The following is a 16,677-nucleotide window of genomic DNA, read 5'->3' as shown; positions in this document are numbered from 1 at the left end:
CCTGCAGTCTTATATATTCCGTCAGAGTAAGGTCAGTCTGTTGCTGGTTCCTTCTTGAAAACCTCCAGCCATCATGTAAAAGCAGGTGTGTGTGTTGCATCTGCTACTGATTTTGAATGGGTTATGTGAGCATTATTTGACATGAGGGTCGCAGAGATAAGGTAATTCATCGATTATTCCTCTGTGCTTTTTGAACACACTTATATTATGTTTCATTTCCAGTAAAAGGGAGGCTATATTCTTAAAATAACCTCCGTTTTTACTTTCAGCAATCTACTCTTTAGCCATTTACTCTGGATAATCAAAACACACTGTTGTGTCAGCAGGATTATTGTGGGTATAGGCTATTCATCATATAAGGAGCCAGATAATTGCCTTTTTAGTACAGTAGTGACATTATCAACCATGTTTTTCAGATCGTTCAATGAGCTTGTCACCGGGAGGTAACATGCTGTATGCAAGGGGGTGAGCTGACAGTTGATTGTGGTTGTTTTCAATGATTCAATACACTCAGTTCAGTTTTAGGATTGAGTGATGAAGAGCAGCAAGATGTACAGCTGTAACCCTTACATTTAAAGTTACAATAGGGAGTTTTTAACTGGTTATGAAACAGTCTCAATTCAAAATCAATCTTGAATTGGCCCTCTTGCTCCTACATTGGTATGTAATGTCTGTGTTTCCACATTCTTGTCTCATTCAGGGTCTGATAAGTAAATTCCTCCAATTCAGTGCCACATATATTGTAGCTGTCACATAGAGAGATAGTTTTACATCAACATATGAAGTTGCGTTGGTGGGTAACACAAAGCTAGCTAACGTTTGGCTAACGTCACTTGACTGTAGCAGAACATTAGCTGCGTTTGTTGATCAGGCAAGCACCGTGAAGCATTTTGTGATTACTATCATGCACAGGGCAATCAACAGTAGTGTAATGTTGAGTGGCCAGACCACTGAAGTGAGTCTTTCTTTCACTCACTTCCTGATTAAAATGCATATGCTAGCCAGATTTTGATGACATGAGGTTTACAGACAAAAATTAAAGGAACTGAAAATCAAGACTCAGATTTCAGACGAAAAATTTGTTTCGTAACTGGATACATTGAAAAAAGGAACCTGCCTCTAATCATTTTATTTTGGATTTAAAAGCATTTAACAAGTCTTTCTGTAATATATTTCATGTCGAACCCTTTTTTCAATTTCTGTACGGTCATTTGGGACAGAAATGCCACAGGAGCTGCCGAAACCCTCACAAAATGAAAGTTTCTTGTAGTTGCTTTGATTGCTCTTATGGATCAATTAGGGTCATTTCTTAACCAGATTTGAAATATAGTTAGCTGTCTTTGGTTATCTCATTCTTGCCTGGTGGTGTTTTAATGACTGAAATGTTGTTAACAATTGGATTTAATCTGCAAGTGCAATCTGCAAGAGGTATATACACGGTATATATATATATATATATATATATATATATATATATATATATATATGTGAGACAGAACTAGAGCGGGTCCTCCTCTAATCAGAAAATTGGCGGTTCGAGTCTGCATGTGAAAGTGTCCTTGGGCAAGATACTGAACCCCAAATTGTTCGTGATGGTTGTGTCATCGATGTGTGAGTGTGTGTGAATGTGCATTAGTTTAGATCCTGATGGGCAGGTGGCATCTTATATCACAGCCTTTGTCATCAGTGTATGAATGTGTGTGTGAGTGGGAGAATGTTGACATGTAGTGTACAACACTTTGAGTAACTGGAAGACTAGAAAGGATGTTTACAAATGCAAGTCCATTTACCATATATAATATACTATTAGCCAGGCGGTGGGTTAGTTCCTTATGGGACCTCCCTTGTCCAGTGTTGGCTGCTACTCTACTCTGATCAGCAGCGGCACTCTTACAAATCCTCGATATGATACAACAGCAAAAACAAATCATATGATGATCATGCCACAGGTGAGATCACCTGTCAGCCAATCATAGGCGGCCTTTATGTGCATCAGTTGTACAAAACAAAAATAAAATATATTTGTAAATGTCTGGTGCTGTTCCGTCAGTTTGGTATGTACAAATATGGATAAATATTCGCCTAAGCGTTAAAAATTGTTTTAGTTTTTTGCTGTAAAGATTTAAATTGTGTTTTCTTTAATCACTTATTTTGAAGTTTTTTCCACAGTACAGTTTTAGAGGCATACCATATTTTGTTGCATATTTGGTAGTGAGAAAAATGGAAACCCTAGGTTAATCCTTCCCCACACACACACATACACACACACACACACACAATCAGACTAAGAATTTGAATGCGAATCATGAGGTACGTACTAGAAGTCCTAAAACAAGTGGCAGTATGAAGAATTTTGGTAGAGTTGGGTCAGTGTAAGCAAGTGGGACAGCCAACAGCACCTGGAACAGCCCCAACAGGATGGTCATCACCTACACAGACACAGAGTTTTGGCATTACACATTATCGAATAATCATCTTTAGGAAGTTAGACTTCAAATTCATGTTAAGGTGACTCCACCCAAACTGAGTGGTAGTGGTGTCCTGATCTCACCGCAGCGGCTTCATGGTCAAACCAGGCAAAGAGACGACGTAACCCAGGTTCAACTGCTGCCACCACACCCTCAGAGGACATGTTACTGCAAAACAGGAAACTTTAGTCAGATACAACAAAGGGAACTGATTTGAAGTGAAGAATTTGAAGTTTTTTCCACAAATCCACTTCTATTATAATCAAACCAAGTGCTACCACCCTCGATTACAGTCCATATTTACAAATAAACAATACAATGTTGCATTGCATGTACAATATCAACTTTCATTCTGCTACCACCAGCCAACTGAAAGTTGTTGAACACGGAACTAATTCCATTTAGTTAAGTACTGTACTTAAAATGGAGGTACTTGTACTTTATTTTTATTTGAGTTTTTTCATGCCAAATTGTACTTCTACTACAGGTTAATATTGTTCATATTACTTCACTACAATTACCTGACAGATTTAGTTACTTGTTATTTTTACAAATCAAGATTTTTAAATCCAAAACATATAAATATGATGTCTTTATATATTAAACTACCGAAACTGCTGCAAGTGGTCATAATGCACTGCCAGTACTCCCCCTGACTTCATTATCATTATTAAATGGTAAATGGACTGTACTTGTATAGCACCTTTCAAGTCTCTTGACCACTCAAAGCGCTATAACACTACATGTCATCATTCACCCATTCACACCCATTCATACACTGATGGCAGGGGCTACTAAGCAAGGTGCAACCTGCCCATCATACATCAATGGCACAGCCTTCGGGTGCAATTTGGGGTTAAGTGTCTTTCCTAAGGACTGGAGGAGCCGGGGATCGAACCCCCCATCTTCAGATTGAGGAACGACTTGTTCTACATTCTGGTAGTAGTAGCAGTATTAGCATTGGTGGCGACAAAGGTAGGATAAGTATTAGTAAATGGATATCAATCTTTTTTTAGATTAGCTTTTCTAGGAGTCTGACATATGTTTTGTATTACATAATACAACCCCACTTCAAAACACCTGAACTATCACTGCAGGACTTTTACTTGTAACAGAGTCATTTTACAGTGTGGTATTAGTGCTTACAGTTAAATACAGGATCTGAATACTTCCTCCACCACTGGTGGACTTTATGACTCCCTCAATCCTCAGACCAAAACTCTCCTGATCCCATCTTCAAAAATAGATGGGTAACAAACTTGCATTTAGAAGGGACCAGGTAATAAATTACACTTTAAATACTTTGTTAACTGCCAGTTAATATTAAATCATTACACCATAGATAGATACAATAAAATGGTTCATTAAAATAAGTCGAACTGCAGAAAGGAAATCTTTCCAAGGCAAACATTTTTGTTAGAGAATAATGTTTAGAACTGCATACCATAATCAGAGAGAAAGAGGAGAGCAGACTGTAGAATAAAAGAAAAGACATGAACAAACCCAAAGAGCAACAAAGACAGACCATGATCATGAGACACACCACTAGAAAGGGGAAAGGACAGTGGGAAGCCAATGAAACTCAGAAGCATGTGTGTGATATTTGTGCAAGTGTATTTATGTGTGTTTCTATGTGTGCTTATCTGTTTGGACAGGAAGAAAGGATTTGCAAAATAAAGACCAAAATGAGGTAGTGAAAGTGGGGGGGAAAGGGAACAGAGAGAGAGTCTGAGTCTGTTAGTTCATCAAAACCACATGTCGCAATCCTCTTAGGAAAGACAGGAATGCTGTTGGATGAGAAGCAGATGTGGTGAGAGAAAGAGGAGATAAGGAGGAGGAGGAGGAGGAGGAAGGGAGGGTAAGAAAAGAGTGGGGTCTGAGAATAAGAGGACGGAGGGAAGGAGAGGTTAATAATAAAATGAGTTGACAAGGCCCACCAGAAGTGGGAGGAACATTTTGTAAATGAGTTGTCTAGAAACATTTTGTCACTGGGTTCATAAGCACCGACCACCGGTTGGTCAGCGGAGGCCCCATTGCAATTTAAAGGATTATTATCAATAGGGTTCTAGCACTATCGAGTTTTGAGTCTGTTTGTTTGTTATAAGGGCCCAAGTGGCACTGAAAGTGCAAGGAACCTATTGTTTTTATAGTTATTCTGTTTCGCAATTACATTTTCAAGGGGCTGGGGATGCTCGACAAGTTACAAAAATTGGCACACGCTTCAGAACTTGAAAAAATTGCAATGTTTTGCAATGATTGGGCTCAGGCGTGGCCAGTGGACTCTATATCGCCCCCAAATGCACACCAGGGTGAGGATAAAGTTCCGTTGAAATTTGGTGCGTTAATTTCCATTTTACAAACATATTTGAGGACTTTAGGATACACATAAACTTTGCAACCAAATTCAAACTAGTAGCCATAACTGAGCGTGAGCATGGCACGTCGGCTTTATAGTGTTCCCTCATCATTTTTGGCCTTAAAACCCATTTTTCACACCCTTGGTGTACTCGAAAATGTACAAAACTGGTGAAAACATCAAAAACAGTGAACATTATGAGCATGTAGAGTGATTAAGTTGAGGTCTGTCTAGCGGGCTCCATAGCGCCCCCTAACATGTGGAAGGCCTTAGTTGGATAGTCATCCGACTAATGTGACGCTTCATTGCTAAGGAATAGTCGATACCATGATCGATGATGTCATAGTGTTGTGTAAGATTTCTATGTTAATCGGGAGAAGAAAGTTTTTGTCCACAAATCAATAATAAAGTGTTAACAAGATTCAAGTTTGTCTTTGTCAGTTTATTCTCTTGCAAGAGGGAAGAGAATACCACAGCTACGTATTGAGTAGACTGTGGCAAAGCTTCGACTAAGTACAAGATTCAACATCATTTTATTCATACAGCGGTCCACTCCTCAGATAAATCATACATAAAGGAGTATAGGTCTTTTGACCTAGGCTGTCTTGATCTGCTCATTATCTAGTTTCTGTCAGATGCGTTCAACTGGGAATCAGTTACGGTTTCAAGGTAAGATGAAACTTTCAACTACAAGTTCCTCATTACTGCATAGTTTTAACCACACGTAAGTTTCGGGTTCACAACACGGACACATAGATCAAATGCATATTTTACCATTACATTAGGTCATGTGACAATACGCCATTTTGGGCACTTAACAGGTGTGGAGTTTTTCAGAAAAAAATGGTGAGGTCATTGTTGTCATCTTCAATGTCAAAAATCTAATTTCTTTACTTGCCTTATAAGAAGTCAGCCATTTTGGATTTTGTGTGTATTTTCATTTCACCTCCTAAACACTTTTAGCATTGAAACGCATTTTTGCCTTTGGTATTCTGGAAAACTCAAAACTTGGAGCACACCTCAAAGCCTGTGAACATTCAGCAGGCTCCATAGCTCCCCCTAATATGTCCCTTAGTTTGGTCCAAAATTTGGTACTGACAATTCTCTCATGATTTTGGATATATATTCTTTCACCCCACTCAACCAGGAGTCAGCCATTTAGATTTGTATGCATTTTTGGTATTGTATGCAAACTATTTTGAACTCCTTTTGAACAAGTTTATCAGATTTGTTTTAAATTTGTTTGGTATAATCCCCCTTCCAACTTCCTGTTGGTGTGACTCGAATATACATTGTCCAATCTGCCCCAAATCTTTCATGCTTCATTAAGAGTCCAGGCCTGAACACATCTACGTACATGCCGAATATTGACTCACAGTCCTGCCCCGCACACTTTAGCCCCTTTAGAACAGTTTGTTGTTTGTTGATGTTGAGGCGTCCTTGCACTCAGCAGAGAGTACCCATTTATGATTGGCGTTATCCCTGCCCCATAAACGTTTGCCCCCCCCTTTCTTTCATAATTGATGAACCGTTTGTTGCAGTATATTGTGAGAGGCATACTTGCACTCAGCAGAGAGATCCTCTTTCATTAGTGACGGTTGGCCCAACCCACTACAAATTAGCCCCGCCAACTTGTATAACTCATAGCTGTTTGTCGCAGACTCTTCTGTGACGCATCATTGCACTATATCTCAGGCCTGTGAGGTAAAAACCGGGTATAAACAGGTACAGGTGTAGATGGTGCATATAGATATAGACAGGGTAATAACAATATAAACAGGGTTCATACGTGTATACAAATGGTAGTTACAGGACAGGACAGAGGGCAAACAGGTACAGACAGAGGGGGAATACAGGTAATGACCAAGTGGATACGAGTACAGACAGGAATAAACAGGGTACCGATAGGATACAGAGAGGGCGCATAAATGTTCTAAAAGGTGTATACACGCTGGACAAGTAAAATTTGGAAAAGGAAATGAAAAAGACAAAAATAGTGGACAAAGTGCATTGGAAAACAGACTTTGTCGTGGTACTGGCATTAATTTAGTCTGTTTCCTGTTTTATTTTGAGGTTCTGTGCCTCATGTGTTTGACTGAGTTTCCCTCCTTTTTTCTGCGTGTCACCTGTGTTTAATAAGCCTAGTCAGCCTCTCTCTATTCCCATCATTTCTACCACCAATCAGCTTTCAGCCTGCCCTCGTGTCTCCCCACCTGTGTCTGGTGTCATTCGCTTCTCATGAATTACTAGTCCTGTCTTTTCATTGTTGGTTGTCGGTTTGTTGCTACATGGAGTTTTGTTGAGTGTTACCTGCCTACTGTCTCCGTGTTTGCTTCCTTTCCCTGCTACCTAAAATCATAACATAGATGAGACGATTGTCTTCGAATTTACTTCAAACTGCAGTGTTAGTTAAAAACACTGCTGATCAGAACGGGCGAATGCTTGGCCTGTGGTGTTGCTACTTGCAGCTTTCTCGGGAAATGACAATTAAAACAACTTCACACTCAACACTGTGTTTCCTTGGGTCCGGAGCAATACATCTGTCATGACATAGTTACCTCACACAGAGGATCGAACACGTGAAACTGGCCTACAATCTGGTCCACGGGGAAATAAACACCAATAGCCCCACACAGCTTCAGATTTATAATGTTGTTTAGATCTGAAAAGGGTTGAATTGTATTACTATGGTACGTCAGTGTACCCCAAAATAACTTGCAATATACACTCTACGCACTTAATAACAAATGCGGCACTGCAGTTCAAGAAATGAACCAATGTGACTTCAACATGCGCCCCCAAACACCCCCGCCCCACCCCGATTTACTGTGTGACCCCAGAAGGTTTCCGCAGGTTACTTACCTCGACTAAATGTTTTACAAGTGCAGCTTTGCCTGAGATGTCCTTCTATGTCCCACCGAGGAAAACAGTTCTGATGGACTTATAACGGAAAAGACTCACAACAAAATTACTTCTGGAATGCACGAAACCATTAGACGAAGCGTAGGAGGAGCTCCGCTGAATTCTCTTCCAAGGACGGAGAACACATTCTCTCTCTCTCTCTCTCGTCCGTTTTACTAACGTATCCCCGTACTTACCCCCTTGCACAGAAGAGAAGGCAGGGAGTGGTCGGAAGAAAGAAAAGAGGACAGACTTAATAATTTATCCCGAGAGGAAAAAAAAGGTAGGAATGAGATATTTTGTGCATTCTAATAACTAGACAGACCTAAATGCGTTTTGTCCCCGTTAAAGTGAGAGGGCATTGGTGTTTACACGATGCGTAAAGTCTAATTTAATATGTAGAATGAAAAGCAGAAACAGAAAAAGGAGATGATTTCTGTAGTCATGAAATGGGCTTTGCTTTTTTGAGTGGCAGTTTAAAAGCAGCAAAACAACGCGAATCTAGTGATGCAACAATATATAGCATGTGCCATGTTACAAAACAGTTCAAAAAATAGAGCTGTCTGAAGGGTGCCTGAAAATGTGAACCAGTCTTAACGGACCACACCGATGAATAGCCATGATGTGTATGTCACGGGAGTTCACGGGTTAGGATCCAATCGCAAGACCACAGGAGACAGAAGTTGATATAAACAGGTTTTATTTTGAAGGTGTGCGAAGGTGTGGAGCCCGTGGTCCGACACCAGAGAGTAGGCAGATCGACGGTGTGAGTCCCGTGGCTCGACACCGGAGAGCTGGCAGCTTGACGGCGTGTGTAGTCTGCTAACACAACGGAGGGCAGAGCGGCGGTGTGTAGTCCGTAAACACAAAGGAGGGCACGGGGGATTCCCGGACCCGACGGACACCGGAGGCAGGCGCTCGAGGCAGAAGATGCAATGGGGTTGAAGCGGGTGAAAGACGGTACGATCTGACAACCCCAGACTGCAGGACCAGAGTTTATATAGTGCCAGGGGAAGCGTTAGTGGGACCTGAGTCTGGTGTGTCAGCCTGCAGGAGGTAATAGGCTGGAGTGGCTGCAGCTGTGTGGCCATGGGAGGTGTCTGGTCTGACAGGGATCCTGACAGTGTAGACCACATGGCTGTTGCCTTATGGGCTCAAACATGCACAATTACAGGTATGATTCATATATCTTTCCAATTTAATTTAATATTGATTTTTTCAATTAAATCTGAATTGAGTTACTGTGAAGATGTTCCAGTTGGAGATTTGTTCAGACACGTTTTCATGTCTTCATGTAGACAACTAAGTTCCTGCAAAATTATTTTTAAAAGATATTTGGCCACAAAGTCAAACTTTGTTAAAACATATTGTTAGTCCCACTCACTACTATACACTAAACACAAACCTATTGGTCATGAAGGTCAATTTCAATATTCTGTGAATATTTTAGTAATTGTTGTTACTACTTCATAATTACAATCCCATCAGCAGTTTTCATTGAATAATGCCGTAAAAAGAAAGAACGCTTATAACAATGTGTATTTCACTTCATTTGTTGTTGTTTTTGCAATACAACGTTCAGCTCTGTTGGGTTTTTGCAGGACTTGATCTATAAAATGATCAGATCAGATTGTAAAGAAGTGGGCTTTGCTGTCCTCTGCAGGCGATGTCGGTAGCAGTCTCCACAGATCTGACGGTGCAGGTGTCGGAGGATACAAATGTTGTTAAGCTGATTGACAGACAGCAAGCTCTGCGCAATGCCATCCAGAGAGGAGAGCCCAAATGTCTGGGGGTGAGTGCAGATCTCTCTCTGTCTCTGTCTCTGTCTCTGTCTCTCTCTCTCTCTCTCTCTCTCTCTCTCTCTCTCTCTCTCTCTCTGTGTGAGTGCAAGTATGTTGGCACACAGAAACCACACAGAACTGTAGAGTGATGAGTGGAAGTTTTAAGTATGGACCAAGATTTGCTGGTGTAAAAGAAAAGTCCAACATTCTTGAATACACTTGTGATACACTTGTTAGCTGTCGTGGACACGTGATAAGAGCATCAAGATCACTGTTTCATCTCTACCCGCTGTAGAGAGAGGTCCAGGATGTGTTTAGCCTAGCTTAGCACAAAGACTGGAGGCAGGGACAAACTGCTAGCCTAGCTCACTCAACAGCACACCAGAAAGATTTCTTGTGAACAAACAGCAAAAATGATATTGTCAGTTTTACTTACCAAAACATGTGTGTATCCTTGAGCTTTAACATTTGACAAGTCATTTTTTTCAAAAAGTATTTTCAGTCCTGTATTGATCACCTATATTTACTGGCTTGCAGTCTTCTTCTTCCCTGTCTTCATTGACACATTGAAGCACGTCTTGGTGTGTTACAGCCACCTGTAGATCAGTGGAATAGTGTGAAACATGATTTATATGTGTGCACTGCATGTGTCCTTGCGCGTGTGCACGCGATAAACAAAACAGGTAACCACTCAGACAAACTTAGACTTTTCGCCCGGAAGACTGCTGTACTTGTTCCAAAAGAACAAAATGTCAACGTTTACTAAAAAGTAAACGTTGACATTTTGTCAGGTGACTTGTCAGCATCATGAGTCACTTTTATTCTGTCCACAAAGGATGAGCTGATGCGTGATTGTGACGAGGAAAGGTTTGGATCTTTTTCGGGTTTTGTCCTCGCAGCAAACAGACATTCTGAAAGATCCTAAATATTTCACATTTTCTCCGCTGTTGGAAATGTTTGGATGTGCATGTGGACAGGCAACACCTGCCACATGGAACCCCAGCGAAGGGCCGTTGTCTGGCACCTCACATATGGGTCATGTATAAATCCTGCTATGATTTTTCCGTGGACCTCCAACTTATCTGTTATCTGGATGGGTGGAGAAAATTGAGGAGCTTTCAGGATGTTGGTTCCCCTCACGGGAGTATTAAAGATCCAAACGTTTCTATGTCTCGATTTCAGCTCATGTCCGTGCGACTTTCCTTGCAGAGAGTATAACCAAGGCTTTCCTCACTCACCTTCTCCACCGCTTCTTTGCTGTGTTTTGGCAAGCCGTGGCTTATCCTATGAAACAGTCACGCTAAATAGTTAGCCAACTGGATCCTGGATCATTGGTGTCACTAAGTTGGTGTGTGTGTGTGTGTGTGTGTGTGTGTGTGTGTGTGTGTGTGTGTGTGTGTGTGTGTGTGTGTGTGCCAGGTGAGTCAGGTGATGCTGGGGCTGATGGTCATGTCCTACTCCATTCCTCTGCACTTCACTGTCCTAACTGAAGTGGTGAACCTTGGAGTTCCTTGGTGGAGCGGCTTAACGGTGAGTCTGTGTGTGTGTGTGTTCTGCTTTTTCATCTTATTTTATTCAGATTTCAGATTTAGATCATGTGTTCTCAAAATAAAATAAAACCCATAACACGAAATAGGAAAAGCACAGGGACCTTAATATTGTGACGTAATGTTCGTCTGTGCTGACTTCCATGTCCGTGTGTGTGTGTGTGTGTGTGTGTGTGTGTGTGTGTGTGTGTGTGTGCTCTTAGTTCATCACAGCGGGAGTGGTGGCTATCGTCTTGGACAAACACTGCACCATGAAGATTGTGAGTCTATAGACAACACACACACATACAGTAGATGGTGTGTGTAATGCGTGGTTCAATACAAACACACTGTCTTTTACAGAGACCCCCTCCACCTCTCTGATATTGCTGTGCTGAGAGTATCCAGAGTGGGTCCAGGGACATATTCCCAAGGGGGAATATTGATAATTCCAACACCTAAAAGCAACATTTTTGTGCATGTGACCTCCAGTGACAAAATCAAATGACTTTAATTTGTTACATCAAACAAAAACTAACAATATTTTTAATCAGCTGCAACTATGACTGCTACTGTCCCATAGCAGCAGGCTAAGTAGCAGTAGGCAGCATCATACTCTATGAGCTAAGGGGCTGTTGGGGAAGGGAATACAATCTTTTTTCTTTTTTTTGTTGTTAACAAAATGGTTATTTGGTGATTTCTGGTATATTTTAGTTATGTAACTAAGTAAATTGTTTGTGTTCAAACAAGCATGTATCACCTATAAGCAGAGCTGGCGAAATGAGTCCAGTCTGATTACTGATCAGACACACGAGAGGCCATCTGGCCTCCTCACTGAGTATCCCAGCGCTGTCGCTGCTACAATACTTGTACTACTGCAGCTGCTCATATAACTACCACCATGTTCTTTACTGCCCCCTCTAATTTTTAAAGAGATGAAATGTTGTGGCTGTTTTTCAGCTGCGGGTGTGTTTGATGGTGAGCGGGGTGTCCATCGTGCTGTCAGTGGTGGCTGTGATCATCTACTCTGTGGACATCAACAGGAATCCGGAGTTGCCCTGCATCAAGACGTCACACGGCAACTGTAACGAGGAACACCACGCCACGGTTGGTTCCTGCTTCATTTCATATTACCATGCTTCCATGCTTCCATGCCAACAACATACCTTAAGACTTGAAATACTTCAATGTAAAGTGTTAAGATACCTTTAGCCTTTATTGATCCCCAGAGGGGAGATTCAGGTGTAAGCAGCACAAAGACAGAATAAGTACAATAAATATAGAAGTAAAAACAAATGTACAAATAAAATAATAACAATACAACTAGTATAAGAGTAGAAACTATACAAAAATGAGCAAGCGTAATAAAAGACAAATTTGCAAAGTAGTGACAAGTTAAAGTGACAAGTTACACGAATAAGCGGCATTAAACAGTGTACGCCACAATAATATGTAGTAATGATACTTAGTTTTGTTTGTCTTGATTTATCAAATTGAAATATACAAGTATATGATGTAGTAAAACAGTACAGCAAAACATGGTAAAGTATGATAAAGTACAGTATATCGTTATTATTATTTCATTTCACAACCTTGTTGTACAATGACTTGTATAGTACAGAATGAGGTATAAAATACAGTATAATGAAATAGTAGTAATAATGATGATAATAATATAGAATACAGTATGACATAATAAAGTATAGTGCAGCAATATAACAGAATATCAAATGTGATATGGTTTAGTATGGTATAGTATATAATAAAATAATATGATTATAATGAGAGCTGCATGTCGTGGGACACCGTTTGAGGCATCGGACGCGGCATTAGAACACGCTTACATCCATTATGTTCTATATCAAGTGCAGAACACACAATGTCAATTTCATGTAAATGGGACGATGTTTGTCACATTGGGTTGAAGAGTTTGAAAAAAGTATTCTTTTGATTATGGTAAACAAAACACTGTACAATGGTTCAACCAGACTGGAAAAAGGAAAGGGAAGAAAGAAACATAGAAACCTTTGAGCAACAGTTCAATTATAATATCAGAAATCACCAGTCATTGGTGAAAGAAATTGAGGCTTTATATCCATCAGCAAGGAAGCACAGTCCTCTACTGGAAATATGAGTATGTGATAGACATCATTCTGTTTCATGAGGAAACAGATTGTTTGCCTTGCCAGGTTAACGCTGTTTCAGACAAACTCAAAATGGTAGCTATTATGCACCATAAAGGCCTTGCTATTATGCTCACCAACATTTAGATGGATCTAGTTAATTAGCTAGAAGTAGTTAATAATAATATGGACCCTGTTTACCAGTTGGTGCTTGGGTCTCCCGCTGCTGCTCTCTCTGGCTGAGTACTATGGAGTGGAATTAGTCAAAAAATCGTCACAAATGTGTATTACATGATCTACAAACAAACAAATAAGATTTACTAATGTGTTCAACGATTTGTGCATAACAAATTCATCATGTTCCAGTCTACACACAAACACCAAGCAATTTAAAGATGCACGCATCACAATCTGAATGAATATCGATATTTTACATACAGATTTTTAACTTCAACTTCACAGATCTGTTCATGTTCACCTTCGAAAAGCTTCACGAAAAATAGTTTTTTTAAACTTAACACCACAGGTTTTAAATAACTCTGTGGAGTGTAAATATTATTGTCAGTATATAGTGTTGATAAATCCGTCTTCTGTGATCACGTATTAACTCTGATTGAGTCAAATTCCAATGGCTATTAACACAGCATTGAGCTATTAAAAGTTAACGTGCATGTGTTAAGTGTTGATGTTACCACACTATTGTGTTGATAATTTACTCTCTTGCAGTGAACAAAAGGGCTCTGATAGAGTACATTTCAAACACAGTCTGAGCCACACTGTGTGGTGTAAGGGGTGCCAGGATAGCTTTATCTATGAGTGGAATACAATTACCTGTACTGTGACAGACAATTGATGAGTTGACAAAAATTAGAAATTTTGAATCAATAATAATCCTCCCTGACACCCTGCTGTCGTTCCTAATGAGACAAAAATGAATGTGGGTGCTGTGTGTCCTTTGTAACAGATGCTGAGCAGAGGACTGAAGTCGTCCCTCCTTGTCTTCACCCTGGCCCAGACAGCCATCTCTGCTATTGTCTGCTTCCTACTCTTCAGGCAGAAACACAACTTTGGACAGTATGCTGTAAGACTCCAACACTTTCTCTTAATTAAGACTTGATTGATCTACTCGCAGAACATCCAAATCACATCACAACTGTTTCATTGCTCATGTACAGCCGGGGGGGGGAATAGCCACGAATAACTCTCTCCAGGTCAGTGACGTTTTAGAGAGGCTTCTAAACTGGTACAAACAGGACTGGATAAACCTTTGTACTTGGTTTTCAAAATTCAGATCAAAAATAACTTCATAAATAAATTCTGGCAGAAGTCTTGGTATAGTTGTCAGGAAGTACAAGGCATTCGACAATTAATATCAGCAAGCGGTCTGTTGGCTGACCAAAGAATCAGCATGGTTGACAGGAAGATATAATTGTGTATAATTTGCATCAAAGTGAAAGAATTTGTTGTCTCTACTAATTATGTGAGCAAGGGGAAGCACACAAAGGGACAAAACAATAGTCTCACCCTCAAACCTTGAGGTACACCACAAGAAAGCATTGTAGACGAGGAAGTGTAACTTCGTTTAACAGAAAAATGCCTGTCAGGACTTGAACCACTTGTGCCAAGCCGCTAATTCCAACATCATTAGCGGTGTTGGGCAACAGCGGTGCCAGAGCTGGCCCAAAGCATGAATGAACTAAGTGGCTGTTTAGATTCCCGTGGCAACCAGAGGGCCCAAAAGAGCGTCTGAAATATCCTACAAGAGAGCTTGTAGAGATACTAACAATGAATACTGTGGATTAAAAGTAACCTTTTCTATTAAGGAAATGTTTATTTTTCTCATAATTTGTACCAAATAATAAGTTAAATCAATGTAATTTTTAGAATTTAACAGACATTACTTCTTTCCAAACCTGCATCACCCATTGAAAATGAATAAAGTTTCCACCAATATTAGCATTGACTTATAATACAACCTATTCAGCCACTGGAGATGTGTCCCAGTTCAGAGACCACCTAGTCCAAAGTCCACATTTAAAGACTGATTTCAGTACCACATGAGTGGACATGGCTGCTTTGTGCTATGCGAAGAAGAGAGGGAGCGCTAACATGAATACTGACTCTCTCCTTCTGTGCTTTACAGACTCTCACTCAAGCTGCTCCATCAACCCCCACATCATTCTCACCCGCCGACCTGAACTGATCAATCGTTGGACCACTAGTCTTTGAGGTGATGGATCACTTCCCATCAAGACCTCTTTCACAAAGGTGACTGATCACCTTGTTGTATGTGTATTGATTTTGTCTCTGCTTGTATCTATGGTTTATCCACAGCGCTACCTGAAATGCCACCAACTGAGGAGCATTTGCTTTGTTAGTGTCTGTCGAGAGTCGATTATTATATTATTTGTACACTTAAGCCAAATAATTCAAAACTTCAATGAACAACAGAGTTGCAGTCAAATGTATTGTAATGGCAGAAATAATACCTCTTAAACACTGGCATAATGGTTCAAATATGACACATTTACAAATGTATTAAAGGAGACAGAGAAAAGATGGAAAAAGAAATTCTGACACGTGAATCGACAAAGAGATTTTTTTCCCCCTATGGTAAAACTATCATAAGACATTAGTACGGCCATTCAATGTGAAAATGTATGCTGATAATGGTAGCAAACTTTCTGGGTGGTGCAGGATGCAAAGTGCAGCCATGTGTGCAGAAAGTAGAGGACATGTTTGTGGCCGTAGGGCGCAGATGGAGACAGAGCGGGATCAGGAACATTCTGTCATTTACACAATATTACTGATTGCATATCTATTCTCCTTCCTTATGGCACACCACTGTCACCACGTGAAATGTACATTAAACGTTGCATCAACATGTGTGTAATCAAGGTGACTGAAGTGATTTTAGGTTCAAAACACCTGAGTTTGAACAGGTCAGATTCAGGTGTGTTTAACCTTTCCAGGGTCAACCTTCCAGAGTGTTTCACTGGTCAAGACTGTTGTGTAACTCACATGAGATCAGGGCCAGAGGGCAGACTGGAGACGAAAAAAGTGGAAGGTTTTATGGTCTGCTGAGATAACATTTTTACCTTTTAGACCGACATAATCAACATTTTTTGTGTAATCAAAGTACCACTCTCACAGTGAAGCCCATAGTGGCGGACTCATACTGAGGGGATGCTTCACTGCAACACACCTTTTGAGGGTAAATGACAATCTGGAGGAAAACCTCATGTAGATGTAGTCTGTAGTAAAGCTGCCACTTTGTGGGGAATATACAGTGTTTACCATCAAGTCAGTGAGCACAATAAATAGCCAAAGTAGATATAAAATAAAAACAAACAAAAAAGCAATTCCTAGGTTCACTTTCTTACTTTTCCAGTGCTTTTTTATTACATGGTTTTGAGCTTTTGGAGTTTGTTCAGGTTGACATGGAAGCTCTGAGCTTTGAGTTGGGATTGGATTTTTCCAAGCAATGTTAGTATCTTGGATTAACCACTTCAGAGTCCAGAC

The 16,677-nt window shown here is 40.3% G+C and overlaps 1 protein-coding gene across 2 annotated transcripts; it reads left to right on the top strand.

The window, feature by feature from the left end:
• Positions 1-7,660: 7,660 nt before the first annotated feature.
• Positions 7,661-16,048, top strand: tmem176 (transmembrane protein 176). 2 transcript variants are annotated; one of them, XM_031876339.1, is made up of 7 exons: positions 7,661-8,008; positions 9,389-9,517; positions 10,926-11,036; positions 11,257-11,313; positions 11,993-12,139; positions 14,120-14,236; positions 15,299-16,048. In XM_031876339.1, the coding sequence occupies exons 2-7, from the start codon at positions 9,392-9,394 to the stop codon at positions 15,356-15,358; spliced, it is 618 nt and encodes a 205-aa protein (XP_031732199.1). In that variant the 5' UTR covers positions 7,661-8,008; positions 9,389-9,391; the 3' UTR covers positions 15,359-16,048. The 2 variants fall into 2 exon arrangements, with proteins under 2 accessions (XP_031732199.1, XP_031732200.1); XM_031876340.1 differs by lacking the exon at positions 7,661-8,008 and adding an exon at positions 8,825-8,899.
• The last annotated feature ends 629 nt before the right edge of the window (positions 16,049-16,677 follow it).

The sequence above is a fragment of the Anarrhichthys ocellatus genome, unplaced genomic scaffold (assembly GCF_004355925.1).
Source record: "Anarrhichthys ocellatus isolate YVR2014 unplaced genomic scaffold, GSC_Weel_1.0 scaffold107, whole genome shotgun sequence".
Lineage (NCBI taxonomy): Eukaryota > Metazoa > Chordata > Actinopteri > Perciformes > Anarhichadidae > Anarrhichthys > Anarrhichthys ocellatus.
The sequence above is the reverse complement of the archived record's forward strand: the minus strand, read 5'-3'. Positions and strand labels throughout refer to the sequence as shown.